Source organism: Schistocerca gregaria, chromosome 6 (assembly GCF_023897955.1).
Source record: "Schistocerca gregaria isolate iqSchGreg1 chromosome 6, iqSchGreg1.2, whole genome shotgun sequence".
In the NCBI taxonomy this organism is placed as follows: domain Eukaryota; kingdom Metazoa; phylum Arthropoda; class Insecta; order Orthoptera; family Acrididae; genus Schistocerca; species Schistocerca gregaria.
Window position 1 is genome coordinate 402,110,138 of NC_064925.1, and position 18,808 is coordinate 402,128,945.

The 18,808-nt window shown below is 37.8% G+C and overlaps 2 protein-coding genes across 2 annotated transcripts in view; one reads left to right on the forward strand and one right to left on the reverse strand.

Moving 5' to 3' along the window:
• The window catches only part of LOC126278702 (transportin-3), a 205,156-nt gene extending 203,535 nt beyond the window's left edge, over nt 1–1,621 (reverse strand). Inside the window, exons 1-3 of the mRNA XM_049978972.1 lie at nt 1,378–1,621; nt 1,026–1,229; nt 705–929 (exon numbers count right to left, since the gene is read on the reverse strand). Of these exons, the coding sequence (XP_049834929.1) occupies nt 705–929; nt 1,026–1,229; nt 1,378–1,494 (546 nt within the window). The 5' untranslated portion in view covers nt 1,495–1,621. The remainder of the gene's footprint in view (nt 1–704; nt 930–1,025; nt 1,230–1,377) is intronic.
• A 111-nt stretch (nt 1,622–1,732) lies between these two features.
• The window catches only part of LOC126278703 (WASH complex subunit 3), a 48,500-nt gene continuing 31,424 nt past the window's right edge, over nt 1,733–18,808 (forward strand). Inside the window, exon 1 of the mRNA XM_049978973.1 lies at nt 1,733–1,813. Within this exon, the coding sequence (XP_049834930.1) occupies nt 1,763–1,813 (51 nt within the window). The 5' untranslated portion in view covers nt 1,733–1,762. The remainder of the gene's footprint in view (nt 1,814–18,808) is intronic.

Genomic DNA, 18,808 nt, shown 5'->3' on the forward strand with positions numbered 1-18,808 from the left:
GCACACTATGCTGCTGCTGCCGCCATGACTAAAATTTTACATATTCATCCGAGCCCTCACACATTGCATTTACTTCTTGCACAATTCAAAACAATTTTCAATGCCATTTCTGGCAAGTGTGTGGAGGGTATTCACCACATTTACCGCCTGGTAAAGTGCAATATCATGTCTGTAGTTAGCTGTTTGTCAGTTACCACAGAGTTGAAATTTCAGGAAAAACTAACCTTAGTGTATGGAAACAGATACATTTGTTGTATTCTAATACACAACAACAAATAGCAACATGAGCATTATGTATATGTTGTGATCTTTTCAGACACTACAAAATATGAAAGCAAATACAAATAATAACTTTGGCTCATAATACAACAGTTGTTTCATATCGGAAGCAATACAGCCATAGGAGTGCAATAGAAAAAATATAAACAAAGACCTAATTCATTATTGCAAATTAATTTGTTTGTGATTACTATGCCATTCTTTGGGCACAGGGTTCACATTATATAAATGTACCTACTGACACCTGAAAATACCTGAAATATCAAATTAGCTCTGCAGTACTTCTATTACTTCAGTCCCATCCCTCTCATTTACCTTGTACATATTTTTCAAATTAATCACTGTCTAAAGCACACGCCTAGAAAGATTTCAAGACACTGTTCATACAAATTATTCCTTATCCATTGCATGCTGAATTGACTCACCAAGAATTCTGTAACAGTGCTCGCAGTTGAACCCAGTTCCTGCATCACTTCATGCCTTCTGTTTGCACCTAGCCTTAAGGATCTTGAGTTCACTTCTTCTGGCATAACTGTCAAAATTTCCAGCAACGGCCATACATTCCCTTGGCTAAATTTACTTATCAAATCCACCACAGGTTTCTGCCATGATGGCATCTGAAGTGCCAGATCCGCAAGAGCAAGACAAAGCTGAAAGCAAAGTTACAAAACTAGAGCATTCTCGATGGATAATCCCCAACTTTGCAATTCTAGGGCTCTAAACTGGGCATGTAATAAATACCTTACCTGGGTAACAATGACTGTATTGGTTGCGTCAGTAACCTGACTTATGTGTTCCATGAGCGAGTCACGCAAGGAGTTGTGCGCTTCTGACGGGAGCTCATGAAATGACATTTGAATTTTTGTTCGCATTGTTTGTGCAGCAAAATAGCAAGATTCTAAATCCCGCTTTTGCTGCAGCATTTCATCAGCTATCTTCCAAGCATAAACCTGAAAGGCAACTCTTAAATGAATGCATAAACATGATGGTCGTATCAAACTCTACCACAGTTAGCATGCAGGTAGCATTACTTAAACATCACGCCACCTAAACCATACCAGGAAAATATTCAGTCTAAGTCTAAATAATAGTACTTACAGAACTCTGCAATGTTCCAAGCCATGATGATGCTTTTTCTTTCTCTGTTGGATCTGGATTATGGTACAGTGTAAAAACCGCTTGGTACACTGTATCTAACGACGGGAGAACTTCCATTACAAATTTTTTAGGATAAAACTTTAAACTTTGGCACCTCAAACAGTTAAACTTCAATTCTTCTCAGATGGTTTTCTCCCGGAAGAATTTAATAGTTTACTATAAACACGGGCTGACATGCTCACTTGTTACTACGACAAATAAGATGGCGCTGGTCAAAGCATTTAGTCCTGCCTTGCAGATTTAAGGGCTGTCAATTGTTAAAATGAATACTTTTCTTTGACCACACAAATGTGTTAAATATATTACTACTCTTCTAATAATTATAATGGATGTTGATGGTTTGCCGATTATTGGGCCTGGAGTGGATTACACCCAGGTAAAAGCCTCTTAACCAAGTACAAGTTTAATCAGTCATTTGCCCAACACGAAATTATAAACGGTGTATTTTACAAGTTTGTCGGTCTATAAGGTCTTGTGTTGAACGATTTCAGTCCATAAGAATGCAAAAATAACCGTATACTTGCAGTGTTATCAATACAGTCACTCGTTTTGGGGCATCTCCCACACATCGTTAGAAACGAAGTTTTCCACCGTTACTGGTATTTGCTTATTTGAACTCTAAACATCGTGGAAGTCGAGTTTACATACTTGTTTACACGGTGAGATTAAAGGGTCTACGCAACGTCAAACTACACATCGCCGACTAGTAAATGTAGGATACATTGTTTGATATTACAGTAACCGATTTTATAAACCAGTCTCATAGCTCTGTGGGAAATTGATTTCTCTGCCCAAGAATTTAATACGAAGGAAGAGAATTTGCAGAGGAGCCCCGTGTGATTACAAATATAAAAGCGTTTGTTTACCCTATTTACATGTGGAACTGGAACGAATCACTTTTCAACTTTTTCATGTAGCTTCGGTGTTTCCTCACAGCGTGCCTCTGCAGGGTAGTCATATGTTACGTGTTTGGCATGGGGATCAATATTTTTTTTAGTATAGAGAGAGAGAGAGAGTTTTGGAGCTCACTTCAATGTATGTAGAAATCAGCCTTTAGCTGCTCTTTCAACACTAAAAAAAAGTTTCAGTGCTTTAGACAGCAAGTTGTCATCTTGGGTAGTACGTGTGAAAGTTTTGTGTGTGAATTTGCATTATATTCCTACACCAGTGCAGGTACCAGATAAACTGCTACAATGGTATCCAACTTAAGAGCCATTATGTTCATTCATTCATAGTCTTTCTTTCGTTGTCATATACAGTAGAACCCATCGTGTGGAGAACCTCCTAGAATGTGAAACAAGATGAATAAATTGATTGAGGGAAAGCTGGCAGAAATTCATTCCGTTTATGAACAGTTGTTTATGCTTAATCTAACTGATCTTAGAACAAATTTGACACAACTAGCACCAGAGCAACCACTAGAGTAAGAAATTTAAAAGAAACTGTCAACTCCTGTGTTATGCAAACTAGTTGCTGTCTACCAGTGAGCTTCTTAGTACTTGTGCCATAAAGGTTTTTGGAGATGAGGGAATAAGAATTTTATACTGTCTTTTTCACTACAATCTCATGTAATTGTAGATTTTCTCAGTATTTACCTTTCCTTTAATTTTCAGTTTTCCAAATGCACCTCATATAATATTCCTTCATTTCATACAATTCTTATCAGCCATATTGAACATTTCAAACACTGTCATCCTTTGTCTATCATTTTTCCATATTTCATTTACATTCAGTGTGTCGTTCAACATGCAGTTTCTAATGTGTCATTTATATACTGGTTTAAGGACAGATTTTAAAGTTTTCACTGAAAGTTACAATTTTTTCTGGTTGTTCTAGTGGGAGTCGACCTACATCACAGGAATGTCCACTTCATCTTCAAATACTTTGATTTATAACTTCAAGCTCTGCCTGATACTTAGCATCCTGTTCATGTAATTCTTCCATTTTTGCTTATTATTGCCAGAGCATTTCAATACAGCTTTGTATTCAGTGTTTTCCAATATCTTTGCTGCTCTGTCTGTCAAACATAAAGTCTTTCAGTGTACTTCTGCTATAATTTGTAATTATGACAAGTTTGTTGTTTGAATGTTCCATTGCCATACTCTATTAGCATAAGTGACAAGATTTATATACTTGTTCAAAGACAGTGTCAGTGAGAACAAGTTTATATCTCTGGAAATTTCTCTGTAAAACACTGCCATTTTCATCTATTTTGCTTTAATAACATTCTTGTAAAACTGTTGACCATCTGCAAACATTTTTTTTTTTTTCTAACTAACTTCATTCTAAACCAGACAAACCTATTGGTATTTCTTTCCAAGTTTTCAGTATTTCATTCAGGTTGAAAAAGACTGTGGACACCTTGCACCCATAGCATAAGCCACTGCTAGGTCTTACCCCCATTTAAAAATACTAAGGTTTATTTTTATTTTAACATTAGTCGTAGAATTTTTATCTAAAATCAATCTTGTTCATATGTGCACCCCTGCCTCCTCCGTTTCTGTGTGGTGATATTATGTTTTGTACCACTATATATATTTGTCTAGCTCTATTTACTGTTGGACAATTTTGTTCTCTGGCTTGCTTCTTCATTTTATTAACAACTGCTCCAAATCTTCATGTCTTGCGAGCAGAAATTTTGACACACTATCTTCTCAGCCTCTCTCCCATTTAACCTGCGAGTTTGAATGAATGAGTGAAGTAGCAAAAGTTGTGACTTGTCACATGCTCATATTCGTTTCTGTGAAAGGGTGTTGTGATTCTTTCTTTTTTTCTTTTTCATCCTGTGTGTTAACTGGATGTCAGTCATGCAGGTCAGAAATTTATTATTAACTCTGCTTCCTTTGAAACCAAACTAAACCACAAAGTGGATCCTGTGGAGAGTGGTCTCTGGGGTGTGGAAAAAAGTCAAAGATGTTTATTTATTCAAGTGAAATATAACGAAATGACTTTGTTACAAAAGACTACAGTATTACACTGTTTATTCTAATTACTACTCTAGTATAGTGCTAATTCTAACTATAAAATAACCTGAAACATTAAATTTTAGTTTCTGTGTTGATAGTCTTCTGTTGTGTAGGAATTGCTTAACAGTTTTTTTTTAGTGTTAAAACTCCATCTCATTACCTGATAACATTTAATGTGCTCCAGCAGGTTGTTAAATAAATATGAACCCCTTATCTGATTCCTTTCCTGCTAGTAAACCCTTAAATGCTTAGTAGATTCTGTTTGCAGTCCTAGCTTGCCACTGTTGTTTAAAATAACAGAAATATTGATGACAACAAAAGGCAAGGCATTAATGAATGTGCATTTTGTGAAGTAACTGTCAAAATACCGAGGTCTCTACAGAGTGTTGTAGAATGTGACACAAGATACAATTCTTAACACACTTACATATTCTGAAAATATTGTTTGTAAGTTGATTTTCCCTCAAAAAATTATTCCATATATTATTAGTGACTGGAAATAGGCAAAATAAACTGTTTCTTCAGTTTTTTAGAAAGACTTATGGCAATAATCAAGGCTACTACAAAAATCAAGGCTGAGCTATAGTGCTTCATTGATTCTAAGCAGTGGATTTTCCAAATTATGCCGTGTGATCTATCTGTAGTTCCTAATACTTCACACTTTCTACTCTTGTATTTTAATGTTTTAAAAATTCTATGAGCTACTTTGAATAGTGCAAATAATAAGATGTAAAGAGAAATTAATGAAATACTGTTTATGTTCATCACATATCTTAGATCAATATGGAGATAGTGCTTTTCTGAGAACTTTTTAAGGTATTTAAGCAATGCAATAAAATCCAAATTGTATACAGACAACTAACTGTGAACATCTATGAATAAAAAATTCCCAGTTTTCTTGTTGGATCAATCAGCACCGAGGAAGAACTTGAGTCTTAAAAACTTCTGTCTTTGTTTGAGGAACTCCTTGAAATTAGAGTTCTTACTCTGTTCTGACATTTTCAAGAATATTTTATAATAGTTCACTTACTTATCCAGGTTTTTAGGCTGTGGTCTGGAGTAGAACAAAACTTCTGTATGATGCTGATACAAACATTGTTCTCAACATGAAATGTATGAGTGACAGTTAATAATAATAATAATAATAATAATAATAATAATAATAATAATAATAATTTATTAATATCACCTGCTTTTTAATATTCCTCAAAGCAAATATTATAATTTTTAGACTATTCGTCTGAATACATGAACAGTTCCTGAGCTTACTCTTCAGTTTACTTAAAAATTCTCTCTATTTATTTTTCCTGACCATGTTCTCTTTAAAAATGAAGACATACAGAAAAAGACAGTTATTTAATATTCAGCAGGATATTATTTTAATATTGTGATTAATTTATTATGCAAGAAAGAAAAGTTCTCTTCAGTGGTTGAGAAAGGTTAGTGATGGGTAGGTTTCTTAATGTAAGTTTTCAAGTCACTGTACTGGAAGAGTTAAAGCATATAGTTTACATCTGTCAGCAATAGTCTGCCAGTTCATTTTCTTTAGCATCTCTGTGAAACTCTCCCACATGTAAGAATAACCTGTGGTCATTTGTGCTGTCCTTCTCTGTATACATTCAATATCTCTATTAGTGCTATTTGGTAAGGGACCTACACACTTCAGCAGTATTCTAGATTGATTCACACGAGTGACTTGTTAGCAATATCCTTTGTTGACTGATTGCACTTCCCCAGTTTTCTACCAATAAACCGAAGTCTAACACCCTCTCTATCCATCACTGAGCCTATGTGATCATTCTGTTTTCTATCCCTACAAATCGTTATACGCAAGTATTTGTGTGAGTTGGCCAATTACACCTGTGACTCGTTGATTTTATAGTCGTAGGATATTACTGTTTTTCATTTTGTGAATTGCACAATTTTTCATTTCTGAACATTTAAAGAAGTTGACATTATTTGCACCACTTTGAAATCTTATCAAGATTTGACTGAATATTTATGCAGCTTTCTTCAGGCTTCATTATAGATAACTGTAGCATCTGCAAAAAGTCAGAGGTTACTATTCACATTATCCACAAGTTCATTAATGTACAACATGAACAACAAGGGTTCCAACACACTTCCATGGGCACACCTGAAAGTACTTCTACATCTGACAGTGACTCTTCATCCAGGCTAACATGCTGCATCTTCTTCTGCAGCTCTGCAACTCATGATGAGTCTTGCCCTCTTCAATTATTGCCTTCAGCTTATCCTGGTTCCTTGCTAGCATTTTCCAACTCCAGTAGCCCATCTTCCAAAAAAGGTATTCTATGACTGTTCTCCCATCTAGTTTTTGATCAACCACGTTCCCTTTGCCCACCTGGCTTTCTTTGTAAAATATTTTTTGGTATTTCTGTATCATTCATCTGTGTCACATGTGCAGCCCACCTCAGCCTGGACGACTTCAGAATTCTTCTTTTCTCATCACCTTCTCCAAGGCAGTGAGGAATAGGAGACATGCCAATGCATCACTTTGCTATAGCCCAATGTTAATTTCCAGGCTATTGGACAACTTTCCTAAGGTAGTTTTTTTTCTTTTCTTTTTTTTTATGCCCAATTCTCCTAGATGTTGATAGATTTGCTGTTGTTTTATACTATTGTACACTGCTTGAAAATCAATGAAAAGATGATACGCTCCAAGCCCATATTCCTTTGTTTTTCACCCATGCCCAAACTAGGAAGTCATCTGTGTTTACATTTGGACCTGTTATACTCCTTATATCCTGTAAGTCAGACTTGTGCCTTGCGTCAATTAGTATGTAGTCACTCTGAGTTTTTGTATTTCCACCTGGTGCTGTCCATGTTCCCTGAAGTATTTCCTTTTGAGAACAATGTGGAGCCTACCACCATGTTTCTGGATGTTGCAAATAGCACCAATCTTGTCCCGTTGTCATTGCTTACAGCATGTTTGCTGTACATAGCTCCATTTGGTCTACAGATTTGTTCTCCTCCCACCTGGGAATTTAGGTCTCCATCTGGGGTTTTATATCATACCCTGGGCATTCATTATATTATCTTTCCAGAGATTTGTAGAGAGCTTCTTTCTCTTAATCCTCTGATTCTTCAGTTGGTGTATGAGCTTTAATTGTGGAGGAATTGAAGAATTTCCCTTCTATCCTAAGTTTTGATAGTCTTGGGTTTATGGGGTTGAATCATATTACCAAGTGATTTAGTTGGTGATGCAACACCAATCCTGTCTTGAACTCATGGTTCCTTTCACTACAGCTATAAAATATGTTTGCTACTTTCTTATCTAGAATTCCACTCCCAGTCCATCTTAATTTTTGTAATGCTATGATGCTCTACTTCAGGTTCATTGTTTGTTCTAGCATCACTTTCAGGGCTCCTGGGCAGTATAGTGATCTCACTTTCCAAGTACCGATAAATAAATCCGATTTATGACTTATATTGCTTTTCTTTCTTTTCTTATTTTTCTTGTCTCCATCATTTGATTACCCTTCCTCCACAACCTTGTCCATGCCATGTCCATCATCCTTTATCCACGCGACTTTTCTTTGTTGAAGTTTCGTAACAGGTATTTTCTGCAGAGTGGGCTGTCAACCCTACATCAAACCTCTACCAGTAGATATGTAATTTTTATTCAGATTTTTTTTCCCCTTAGCCTTTGGAGACCCAACTTCTAGCCACAAGGCTGTGGTTTACTAGTTCTGGTCTGTCCTGGGTATTTTATTTCCCCAGTGTCCACCATATTAGTGAACATTGCCGGGCTTGCCACCGGTGAAGCTGCCCAATAGGAGACTAGCAACTCCACATGGGCATGGTGCGTGCCCCCCTACCAAAAAGTCTTCAGTCCAGTCACAAATTTCTTTTGATATCCCATGATTGTATTTTTAACAATAAGTACGAGTGTCGCACTGATTCAAATGCTTTTAAGAAGTCAAGAAATACTGCATCTATCTGACTGTCTTGATCCAAAGCTTTCAGTATTTTGTCTGAGGAAAATGTGAGTTGGGTTTCATAAGATCAATATTTTCGGAATTTGTGCTGGTTGGCAATGAGGAGGTAATTCTTTTCAAGTATCTCATTATGTTTGAGCCCAGAATATGTTATAAGATTCTACAACAAATCAGTGTCAAGAATATTGGACAGTAGTTTTGTGGATCACTTCTAGTAACCTTCTTTTAGATGGGTGTGACCTGTTCTTTCTTCCAACTACTGGGCACGGTTTTTTGTTTGGGGGCTTTACGAGAGGTATTAGTTAGAAGAAGGGCTAACTCAGCCACAATTTCAGTATAGAATTTAATAGGGATTCCATCAGGCTCTGAAGCTTTGTTTAACTGTCGGTTGATGAACAAAGTGATAGTATCATGTAAGGCAGAGATCTACAGGCAGAAGTTATTTAATATTGGCTCCTATTATGACTGCACACGAGACGGGATTCCTCCAAATTTACATTTGTTTAGGGGCCTGAAGATGGTGGAATGGAACATCGAAACTGGTAGTGTAAATAAATTAAATGCCAAATGGACGGCTAGAGTTATTTTAATTTTCATTTATTTATGGAAGTTTTTTTGTCTATCTGTACAGTCCAAATGAGATACTGAAATTATATACTATGTTGCTTCAGTGTAACATGAACACCACTGTCCTCACATACTCCTTGTGCTATGTTTGGCTCTGTCTCTTCTCTAGCTGAAATCTAGTTTTTGAAAACAATGTACTATGTTCTGTCTGCTAAGAAATCATCCATTTGGATGGATTAATTCTTGTATAGGGGAAGGACCAAGCAGATTTTGGAAGTTTATTAAAGATATTTAAACAAGTTATTTTGTGTTAGTTCCATTCTTTACCAGTGTGTCTTAGTCCATTGAGGTCCAGTTTGCCTCTGGTGTTGGGATGGTGTATATTCCCTATGATCTCATGTCTCTTAAACTGTTATTGATATAAAGTAATTCTGCAGAGATATGTAGATTTGTAACATTCAGCATCTTCAGCTTGGTAAAAAGGGGACAGCATTGTTCCTTAGGATTCAGTTTTCTCATTATTCTGATTACTACTTCTTCTTCTTCTTCTTCTTCTTCTTCTTCTTCTTCAAATTTTCCTAACTTCAATGATGTAACAAGAATGTCCCTATTTTAGTATGCTGAATGAGATATGTGCCTAGAAAAGACTAGAGAATGTCATCTTCAAACACTCATGAGTGACTGTGTCTGTCTATTTCCAAATTAGACAGCGTACCCAAGCTATTCTGTTGCAGACATGACTAATATACTCCTTCCCACCTAAATTAAAATCAGTGTGAAAGCCAAAAGATTTTACTGATTTATTTTTTAGATCTTTAGTTAATCCTGGGATTAGTTTCTATGTTTTATCAGGATAATAAAGGATTTCATTAGATAGAAACCAATTTCTTGAATTCGTAAATGCAATTCCAAAATATTGTGGTGTATATTGACCAGTGTCATTGTCTGCATAACAGGTTAATGAATTAGCTCCTACATTAGATGATAAATCAGAAATTGCAACAATGAAAAGAATTAGACCAAGGCCTGAGCCCAGTGACACACCAGTCCGAACTTCCTTCTTCGAAGAGCGTGTGTTTTTAATTGAGGTGTCTCCTGCTGCTTAAAAAGGACTTGATTACAGCTAAATATGGTTGTACATAAGAGACTCACAAACTTTGTAGAAAACGGAACGGTAGATAATAGGCAACAGTTTTGGAGCAGATTTATTATGTCCTACTTTTGCTAGATTGGTATAATTGTAGCTGCATCTGTATAATTGTAGCAGCATTTAGTGCTTTAAGAAAAACTCCATATTCTAAACAATTATCAAACATGAAAATGACTGATTGGCAGATAAGTAGTATTGCTTTTTCAATTACATAGTTTGAGGTCCAATAAAAGTCCACGCTTCTGGAGTTAGGAAACTTTGACACAGATTTTGTGACATCAGATTAGCAGTCAATGAATATACTTCAGCTTATGCTGAGCAGAGTACAAAGCTAAGCTGCATGATAGGTTCCCTGTAAATCAAGAGACAAGGCACCAATCTGGGAAACTCTCTCATACCATTTAAATATTGTAATGGGATGTGGTGATGTGAGTTAAAAGTATTTTGTTTCAAGTGCCCACATTAGTTCTTACAGAGATATTCCCTCTTCATAACTGATAGTACGCACAAGTACAAAGGAAAGTTCTTGACCCTGCAAACAAACATCTGCTTATCTTTTTTGACTCATTTCAAGATGAATGCAACAGTGGTTCTTTTGAAAAGCCAGTCTATAACTAATTCCCTGTTTGTCCATACTCACACTTGGCTGCATTTTGTGTCTGATGGCCTCACCATAAACAGAATATTAATCCATAATTTTTCTCTTGCTTCTGTTCCTGTCTGTATGACTTTCACACTCTGCCATTTACATGTCCCAACAACTTCTGACAGCCTGTTACTAGATGATCCTAGATCTGTTGCATATTTTATAATCCAACAATGAATCCACCAGGAGCAGTGGAGAATTAAAATGCCAAGCTATTAGTTGTTAACTACCATGTTTCACAGTAAAGACCATGAATTTACAAGCCACATGTTGTACAATGCCTGGATTTCAATCTCAATCAATCCTTTGATAAAAAGAGTACTGAGAAAGAGGTTTGTGATAAAAATAAACACAAACCATGCAAGTCATGAGGATGCTGCAAAACGTTTTTGAATGTAAAGGTTATTGGAACCCAAAGTAGAAAGTAGCAAAATTTTTGATATCACATTAGAGTCAGTTGATATAGATCGAAGGTGGATCCAAGGAGAGGCTATACGGCTGCAGCCCTTAACCCGGATGATGACGATGATGATCATCATCCATCATCAACATCTTTTCTACATATCCTTCACATACTCGAAAATTTTCTCCCTATTGCAGTACTTAAGTGTACTAGATTTTTGTACTTTATTAGAAAAAGTATTTTTGTTGATACAAGTGTTGATTGTTTTTCTACATAATCACCATCCCATTCAGTAGATGTAGTGAGGCATGGCACAAGCTTATTTACACCCTCCACGAATAACTCTCCCGCCAGCTCCTTCCCTCACTTCAGAACCTCTTTCTGCAACTGCTTGTAGGTTGAAAATTTAATTCCACTCGTGAGCCTTCAGGGATGTTGAAAGATGATAATCTGAAGGCGCCAAGTTGGGGGAATTTGGCGGGTGGGTAGAAACTTCCCAACCAAACAAGTCCAAGAGCACCTAGGTGGCTAAGGCTATGTGAATATGAGCATAATCATGCAACAAGCACACTCCTCTTGTCAACATTCCCCTCCTTTTATTTTGAATGCTCCTTTACAGTTTTTTAGGGTCTCACAATATTGTTGTACATTGATGGTCTCCCCCTAAAGCAGAAATTCTTTGAGTGCCTCATATAATAGAGTTCTGGAGACAGAAATTTCATCCACCATCAATCAGCTGTTATCATCTACAGTTTCCTCGATTTTTTGCACCAACTCCTCAGTCAAAATGGAAGATCTTCTAGTCCTCTGTTCATCGTGAACATTTGTTCTGCTTCCACTAAACTTCCTACACCACATAAGCACACTCATTATGTTCATAACACCTTCAGCATAAACCATTTTGATTTGCAAAAAAAAAACTTCCGTAGATGTTATTCCTTCCACAAGTAGGACACACACCACAGCTTGTGGCTCACACTTTGTGGGATTTCTTGCCATCATCTTGCACATAACTGGAAAGCTGCAATGTGAGTTTACATACTACCACTTTCCTACTAAGCTTTCTTTGGTTGGGGGATCCCCCCTGTACCACTCAATGTTGCCAACACTCAAAAAACAAGAAATCCATAGCCCATTATGGTCACAGTGCACTAAATTTCTGAAGATTCCTCATAATAGATTAAGAAAAAAACCTTTGTTTACTCTACAGAATTTGGAGATGGCAAAGTGACACAAAATTTCTGGGAGCTCAGCAACCCCTTCCTTCTGACCAAAATCCTGGATTCGACTCTGACTATGATATAGATTAATAATTCGATGCATCTATCAACTAGATTCAGACACATTAGTCATGAAGTCATTCAAAGATAGCTTGAACATGGTAGCACAGTAGTGCCTCAAGCATATAGTAGCAGAAGTGAGTGACTCATTGGCCAAGTATTGACTGCACACACATCATGAGCAGTAAGGACAGTCAGTCAGTTGAAGTCATTTGTAACACATTGCCAGAAAACTTCCTCAAACAAGCTAGTCTGACAATCCACATGCAAAAGAAATACTTACATCTCCTGGCTGGAGACAGACTTGATCCTTTAAAGTATTGTCAGAGACATAAGGCTTTATGAACATTATTCATTTAATACAATGAAAATGTTGTTGTTGTTGTTGTTTTGGTGGTGGATGGTGGTGGTGGTGGTGGTGGTGGTGGTGGTGGTGGTCTTCAGTCCAAAGGCTGGTCTGATGCAGCTCTCCATGCTAATCTATCCTGTGAAAGCCTTTTCACTACTGCAACATACATCCCTCAGAATCAGCTTATTGTGTTCATCTCTTGGTCTCCGTCTACAATTTTTACCCTTGAGACATCCTGCCAATACTAAAATGCTGATAATTGATGTCTCAGAATGTGTCCTGTCAACTGATCTCTTATTTTAGTGAAGTTGTGCCACAGATTTCCTGTCTCCCCAATTCTAATCAGTACCTCCTCATTAGTTATATGATACAACCACCTAATCGTCAACATTTCTCTATAGCACCAGTGTCTCATTTCCTAATGTAATTCCTTCAGCATCATCTTATGAATTCAACTACAGTCCATTTTCCTTGTTTTGATTTTGCTGAAATTCCTCTTACACCCTCCTTTCAAGACACTGTCCATTCTTTTCAACTGCTCTTCCAAATCTTTTGCTGTCTCTGACAGAATTATAATGTCATTGTCAGACCTCAAAGTTTTCATTTCTCCTCCCTGAATTTTAATTCCCACTGAAATTTTTTCCTTGATTTCCTTTGCTGCTTGCTCAGTGTACACATTGAACAAAATTGGGGGTAGAGTACAACTGTGCCTCACTCCCTTCTCAACTTCCCTTTCATGCCCCCAGACTCTTATAACTGCTGTTTGATTTCTGTATGAGTTGTAAATAGCCTTTCACTCCCTGTATTTTACCCTTGCTACTGTCAGAATTTCAAAGAGAGTATTCCAGTCAACATTGTCAAAAGCTGTAACTAAATCAACAAATGCTATAAATGTAGGTTTGCCTTTCCCACTCTGACAAGTCATAGGATCGGTATTGCCTTGTGTGTTCATACATTTCTTCAAAATCCAAACTGATTGTTCAGTAAGTTTCACGCCTGTCAGCAGTCGCTTTCATTGGAATCGGAAATATTACATTCTTCTTGAAGTCTGAGGTTATGTTGCCTGTTTCATACATCTTGTACACCAGATGGAAGAATTTTGTCATAACTTGCTCTCCCAAGGCTGTCAGTAGTTCTGACGGTATGTCATCTACTCCAGACGCCTTGTTTTGACTTAAGTCTTTCAGTGTTCTGTCAGATTCTTCTCGCAGTATCATCTCTCTCATCATTGTCCACTTCTTTTTCTATAATACTGCCTTCGTACTCCATTCAGCTTGTCCTTCTTTGCTTAGTACTGGTTTTCCATTTGAGTTCTAGATATTTGTAAAGCTGCTTCTCTTTTTCCAAAAAACTCCTTAATTTTCCTGTAGGCAGTATGTATTTTTCCCCTACTGAAATATGCTTCTAAATATTTACATCTGTCCTTTAGACATTTGTGCTTAGCCATTTTGCACTTCCTGTCAGTGTCATTTTTTACATGTTTGTCTTCCCTTTCGCTTGCTTCATTTACTGCCTCTTTATATTTCCTCCTTTCATCAATTAAATTCGATATCTCGTGTGTTATCGAAGGATTTCCACTGGGCCTTGTCTTGTTACCTGTTTGATCCTCTGCTGCCTTCACTGTTTCATCTCTTAAAGCTATCCATTCATCTTCTCCTGTGTTCCTTTCTATTGTTCTAGTCGACCATTGCCTAATGCCCCCTCTGAAACTCTCAACAACCTCTGATTCTTTCAGCTTATTCAGGTTTCATCTCTTTAATTTCCTACCTTTTTTGCAGTGTCTTCACTTTTAATGTATAGTTCATAACCAATAAATAGTGGTCAGAGTCCACATCTCTCCCTGGAAATGTCTTAAATTTTAAAATCTGTTTCCCAAATCTCTGTCTTACGAACATATAATCAGTCTGAAACCAGATCTCTTCCACATACACAATCTTCTTTCGTTATCCTTAAACCATGTGTTAGCGATGATTAAATTATGCTGTGTGCAGGATTCTACCAGGTGGTTTCCTCTCATTCCTTTCCCCAAGTCCACATATACCTACTATTTTCCTTCTATCTATCTGAATAATTTATTTTGTCTCACCATATCTTTCTTTAATCTCTTCATCATCCTTGAGACTACTTGGCGTGTAACTAGTACTGCTGTGGTAATTGTGGGCTTTGTATCTATCTTAGCTATGATAATGTGTTCACTATGCTGTTCATAGTAGCTTACCCACATTCCAATTTTTCTTATTCATTATTAAACCCACTCCTGCATTAACCCTATGTGCTTTTGAATTTATAACCCTGTATTCACCTGACCAGAAGTCCAGCTCCTCCCACCACCAAACTTCAATAATACCCACTACATATAACTTCAGCCCGTCAATTATCCTTAAATTTAAATTTTCTGATTTACATGCTCAGTTAAGGGATCTAACAACTATGCTCTGATCTGCAGAACACCAGTTTTGTTTCTCCTGACAGCAGCATCCTCCTGAGTAGTCCCCACCCAAAACTCCAAATGGATGGCTATTTTACCTCTGGAATATTTTACTCGAGAGGATGCGATCATCATTTAACAACACAGTAGAGGTGCATGCCCTCAGGAAAATTTACGGCTGTAGCTTCCCCTCGCTTTCAGCCATTCACAGTACCAGCACAGTAAGGCTGTTTTGTTTGGCATTACAATGCCAGATCTGTCAATCATCCAAACTGTTGCCTCTTCAGCTACTGAAAAGACTGCGACCCTTCATCAGAAACCACACATTTGTTTGGCCTCTCAACAGTGTTATGGTTGCTCCTCTTGTACATCTGACTTTATCGCTGAGGCCTGCAAGCCACCACACCGACGGCAAGGTCATTGGGGGCCAATGAAAATAGATAATTCAAAATATACATATGCAAAGAATATATAAATATGTCTTTACAAGGAAAGGCCAGGTGGTGGGTCCTGGCCTTACTGCAGGAACCATCACAGCATTTGCTTGAAATTATTTGGGAAAAGCTAAATCAGAATGGTTGAATAGAGCAAACTCTGTCATTCCGAATGTAAGGTCAGTGTTGTAACAACTCGACTGTCTCGTTTGATTGTTCCCTACTGTAGAATATGCTTTTGATCATACACAGTTTGCACCAGACAACTTAACAATACAAAACTTAGTCTCTGCCTTTACAGAGGTAATGGTCACCAAAAGCAAAAAAAAAAATGTTAAAAAAACTGGACAGTATTTGTGTTTGATAGGGTTGATACAAACAACCTACCTAAATAACAAGCTCAAACCTTTAGCCTAGTTCAAATCTCGAAACACAGAAGAGCAATGGGTAAAGCGTAAACACATCACAAAGCTCACTCTATAAATACACTGGCAGACAAGAAAAGTGAAATAGCTAGAAGACATGGTCGGATGTCAATGTAATTTAGTACACAAACTCACCATCGGCAAGTGTATAAATGGTTAGAGTTGCAGTACTGTGTGACTGGTCAAATGGTTACCAGAGTGATTAGTGTTGTTAGTGTATAGTATTGTTACCGAGCCTGGTAGGGCATGAGAGGGGTGTGAACAGAGTCAGACATTGAGTGTGCACTATGAAGGGAATGGAGATGATGTGTTCTCGTGTGAGACAGCATTATCAACACCTGTCAAAGTTTGAAAGGGGCCTCATTTTTATGGGGTGTTCGGATGTGACTGTGGCCCTTAGTTGAACTAAATGGGAGCATGAGGGCAGGTGTACTCATCTTCGAGGCTCTGGTTCAGCATATCTGATCATGACAGGGAAGGCTTGCCATATTGTGCACAGGCACATCATAATCCCTTCACAACTTTGCTTGTCAGCTGAGCACAGTTTATGGACTCCTTGAAAGATTCTGTGTCATCCCACAGCATTGGCTGTAGATTAGCAGTAGCTGGATGGGAATTAATGTCCCTTGCACCACAACACAAACAGCTGTGCCATGAGCAGGAAGCATTGTGATTGGCGATGAATTGTAGTTCTGCACAAGCCCTGATGAGCATCGTCAGTAAGTATGGCAATGACCAGGCAAGAGTTCTCATTCTTCCAATGTTTTGGAGGGGCTTAGCAGTGTTACTCCTGGTGTTACGGTGTAGGGAGCCATTGAGTATGACTTAGATCAGGTCAGTAATGATTGAGGAAACTCTGACAGCTTAATGAAATGTCACAGATGTCCTGCATCCTCATGTGTTACCTCTTGTACATCAGTGTTGTGGCATCATTTTTATCATTAGGACAGTGGTTGTCCACACACAGCATGTGTCATTATGAACTGACTGTGTGGTGTTGAGGTACTCCAATAGTCAGCAAGATCCCCAGATCTGCACCCAATAGAACAAGTGAGGAATCAGTTTGGATGTCAACTCTGTTCCAGTGCTAGTATCCATGATATCAAAGACTAGTAGCAACAGTTATAGATCATCTTGCCACAGGAGATGCTCCCCACCTGAATTAATGTGTGTATCCAGGTCAGAGGTGTTGCAGTTTTTTACCAGTAAGTGGGCAAATAGCAATGAAGTAACATCATTTACCCTCTCAACCCGTGAAGCTACATTTTGTTTATTTACCCCCTTGCGGGTGCCTCACTTTTTTGTGAAGCAGTTTACGTACCAAGCAAACTAAAAAAAGTCTAGAAAGACCCATCATAGGTCAATGGACTCATTCAGAGAATATTGTGGAAAGTACAAAAGAGAAAGAAGTAAATTAGCAAAGAAAACTTGATGACAATTTTTGCTTCCACATAGTGGGCTCTGTGTCAATACTAAGAAAGTTCTGGCCAGACAAATAAAACTTTCCATCCAGAAAATAGACAGAAAGCTGAAATGCATTAGATATGCAGAAGGTTCTGTTGCTTGGTAGTTCACATGGCAGAGGTGTGGGCCAGCAGTTTGCAGGAAGTGTTAGGGACTGAGTACCACGTCACCAGTATTGTGAAGCCTAGTGCAGGGTTGGCTCGGGTGATGTTAACATAGGGAAGTTATTTAGTAATTTTACAAAAGAGTATCAGGTAGTGGTTGTGGGTGTGGCAGGGAATAGTCTTGATAGGGACGGGGTGTATGATGTAGGTGGTGACTTGGTAAAGATAGCTACTCAGACTCGTGCAGATGTTTCAGTGTCATGATTGCTCTCATCTTAATGCTGCTGTTATGCATGTTAACTTCGGCTGGAGAAGGCACTGGTGGCGGACGGCGTGGCTCACATTTCAGTGGTACCAGTTCACTAGTCATGGCCTGCACCTCAGTAGGTATGAGATAGGGAGGCTGGCAAAACTTATAAGTGATAGTGCAGTGGATAGTGGTGGGATCTCTCACGGAAAACTTCCTATAGTAGTCGGTGTTAGAGCTGCACCTTTTTTAGATTGAAGTCAGCTGATAGGTATCCCTGCTCAAAAGAAGTCCTGTAACAAAGGAGTCACGTCCAGAGGAGGTTAGATATCCAAGTAGAGAAAGAATTAGCATGTTTCATCAAAATATAAGTGGTATTAGAGATGAAGTTAGTGAACTGCTTGCAGATGTTAACTCTGACATTATTAGTATATCAGAGCACCACTTAAATAATTTGGCAATTCAGAGGCTTCCTTTTACAGGATACATATTAGATGGCTGTTTTTCAAAGAGTTCTTTGTGGAGTGGGGGAATGGCCATGTATGTAAAAAAACAGTACTTCTTTTGAGTCCATTGACAAATTATGTCAAATTGCAATGGAATATTTTTGGAGAAGGGGGAAAAGTATAGAGGAGTAAAATAAATAGTTACAAAGTATATAAATAGATGGTGCTGTAAGCATTATAATTTAATAGTTGTCGACTAAAAATGACAAATGAATCATACAACAATGCCTAAGGTGTACATTTGGCATTAAACAAACTGTACTATTCAGTGTGCATGTGTGACACTGTTAGTTATGTAAGCCCATCCACTGCGGCAAGGTCATATCACATCAGATGGGAAAAATTGGTTTGTAATTGCCCTGAGGCCAAAAATTCTGCATAAATCAAAATCAAATCGGATTATTAATTTCCCTGTGACTGGCACAAAACATGTTCAATAT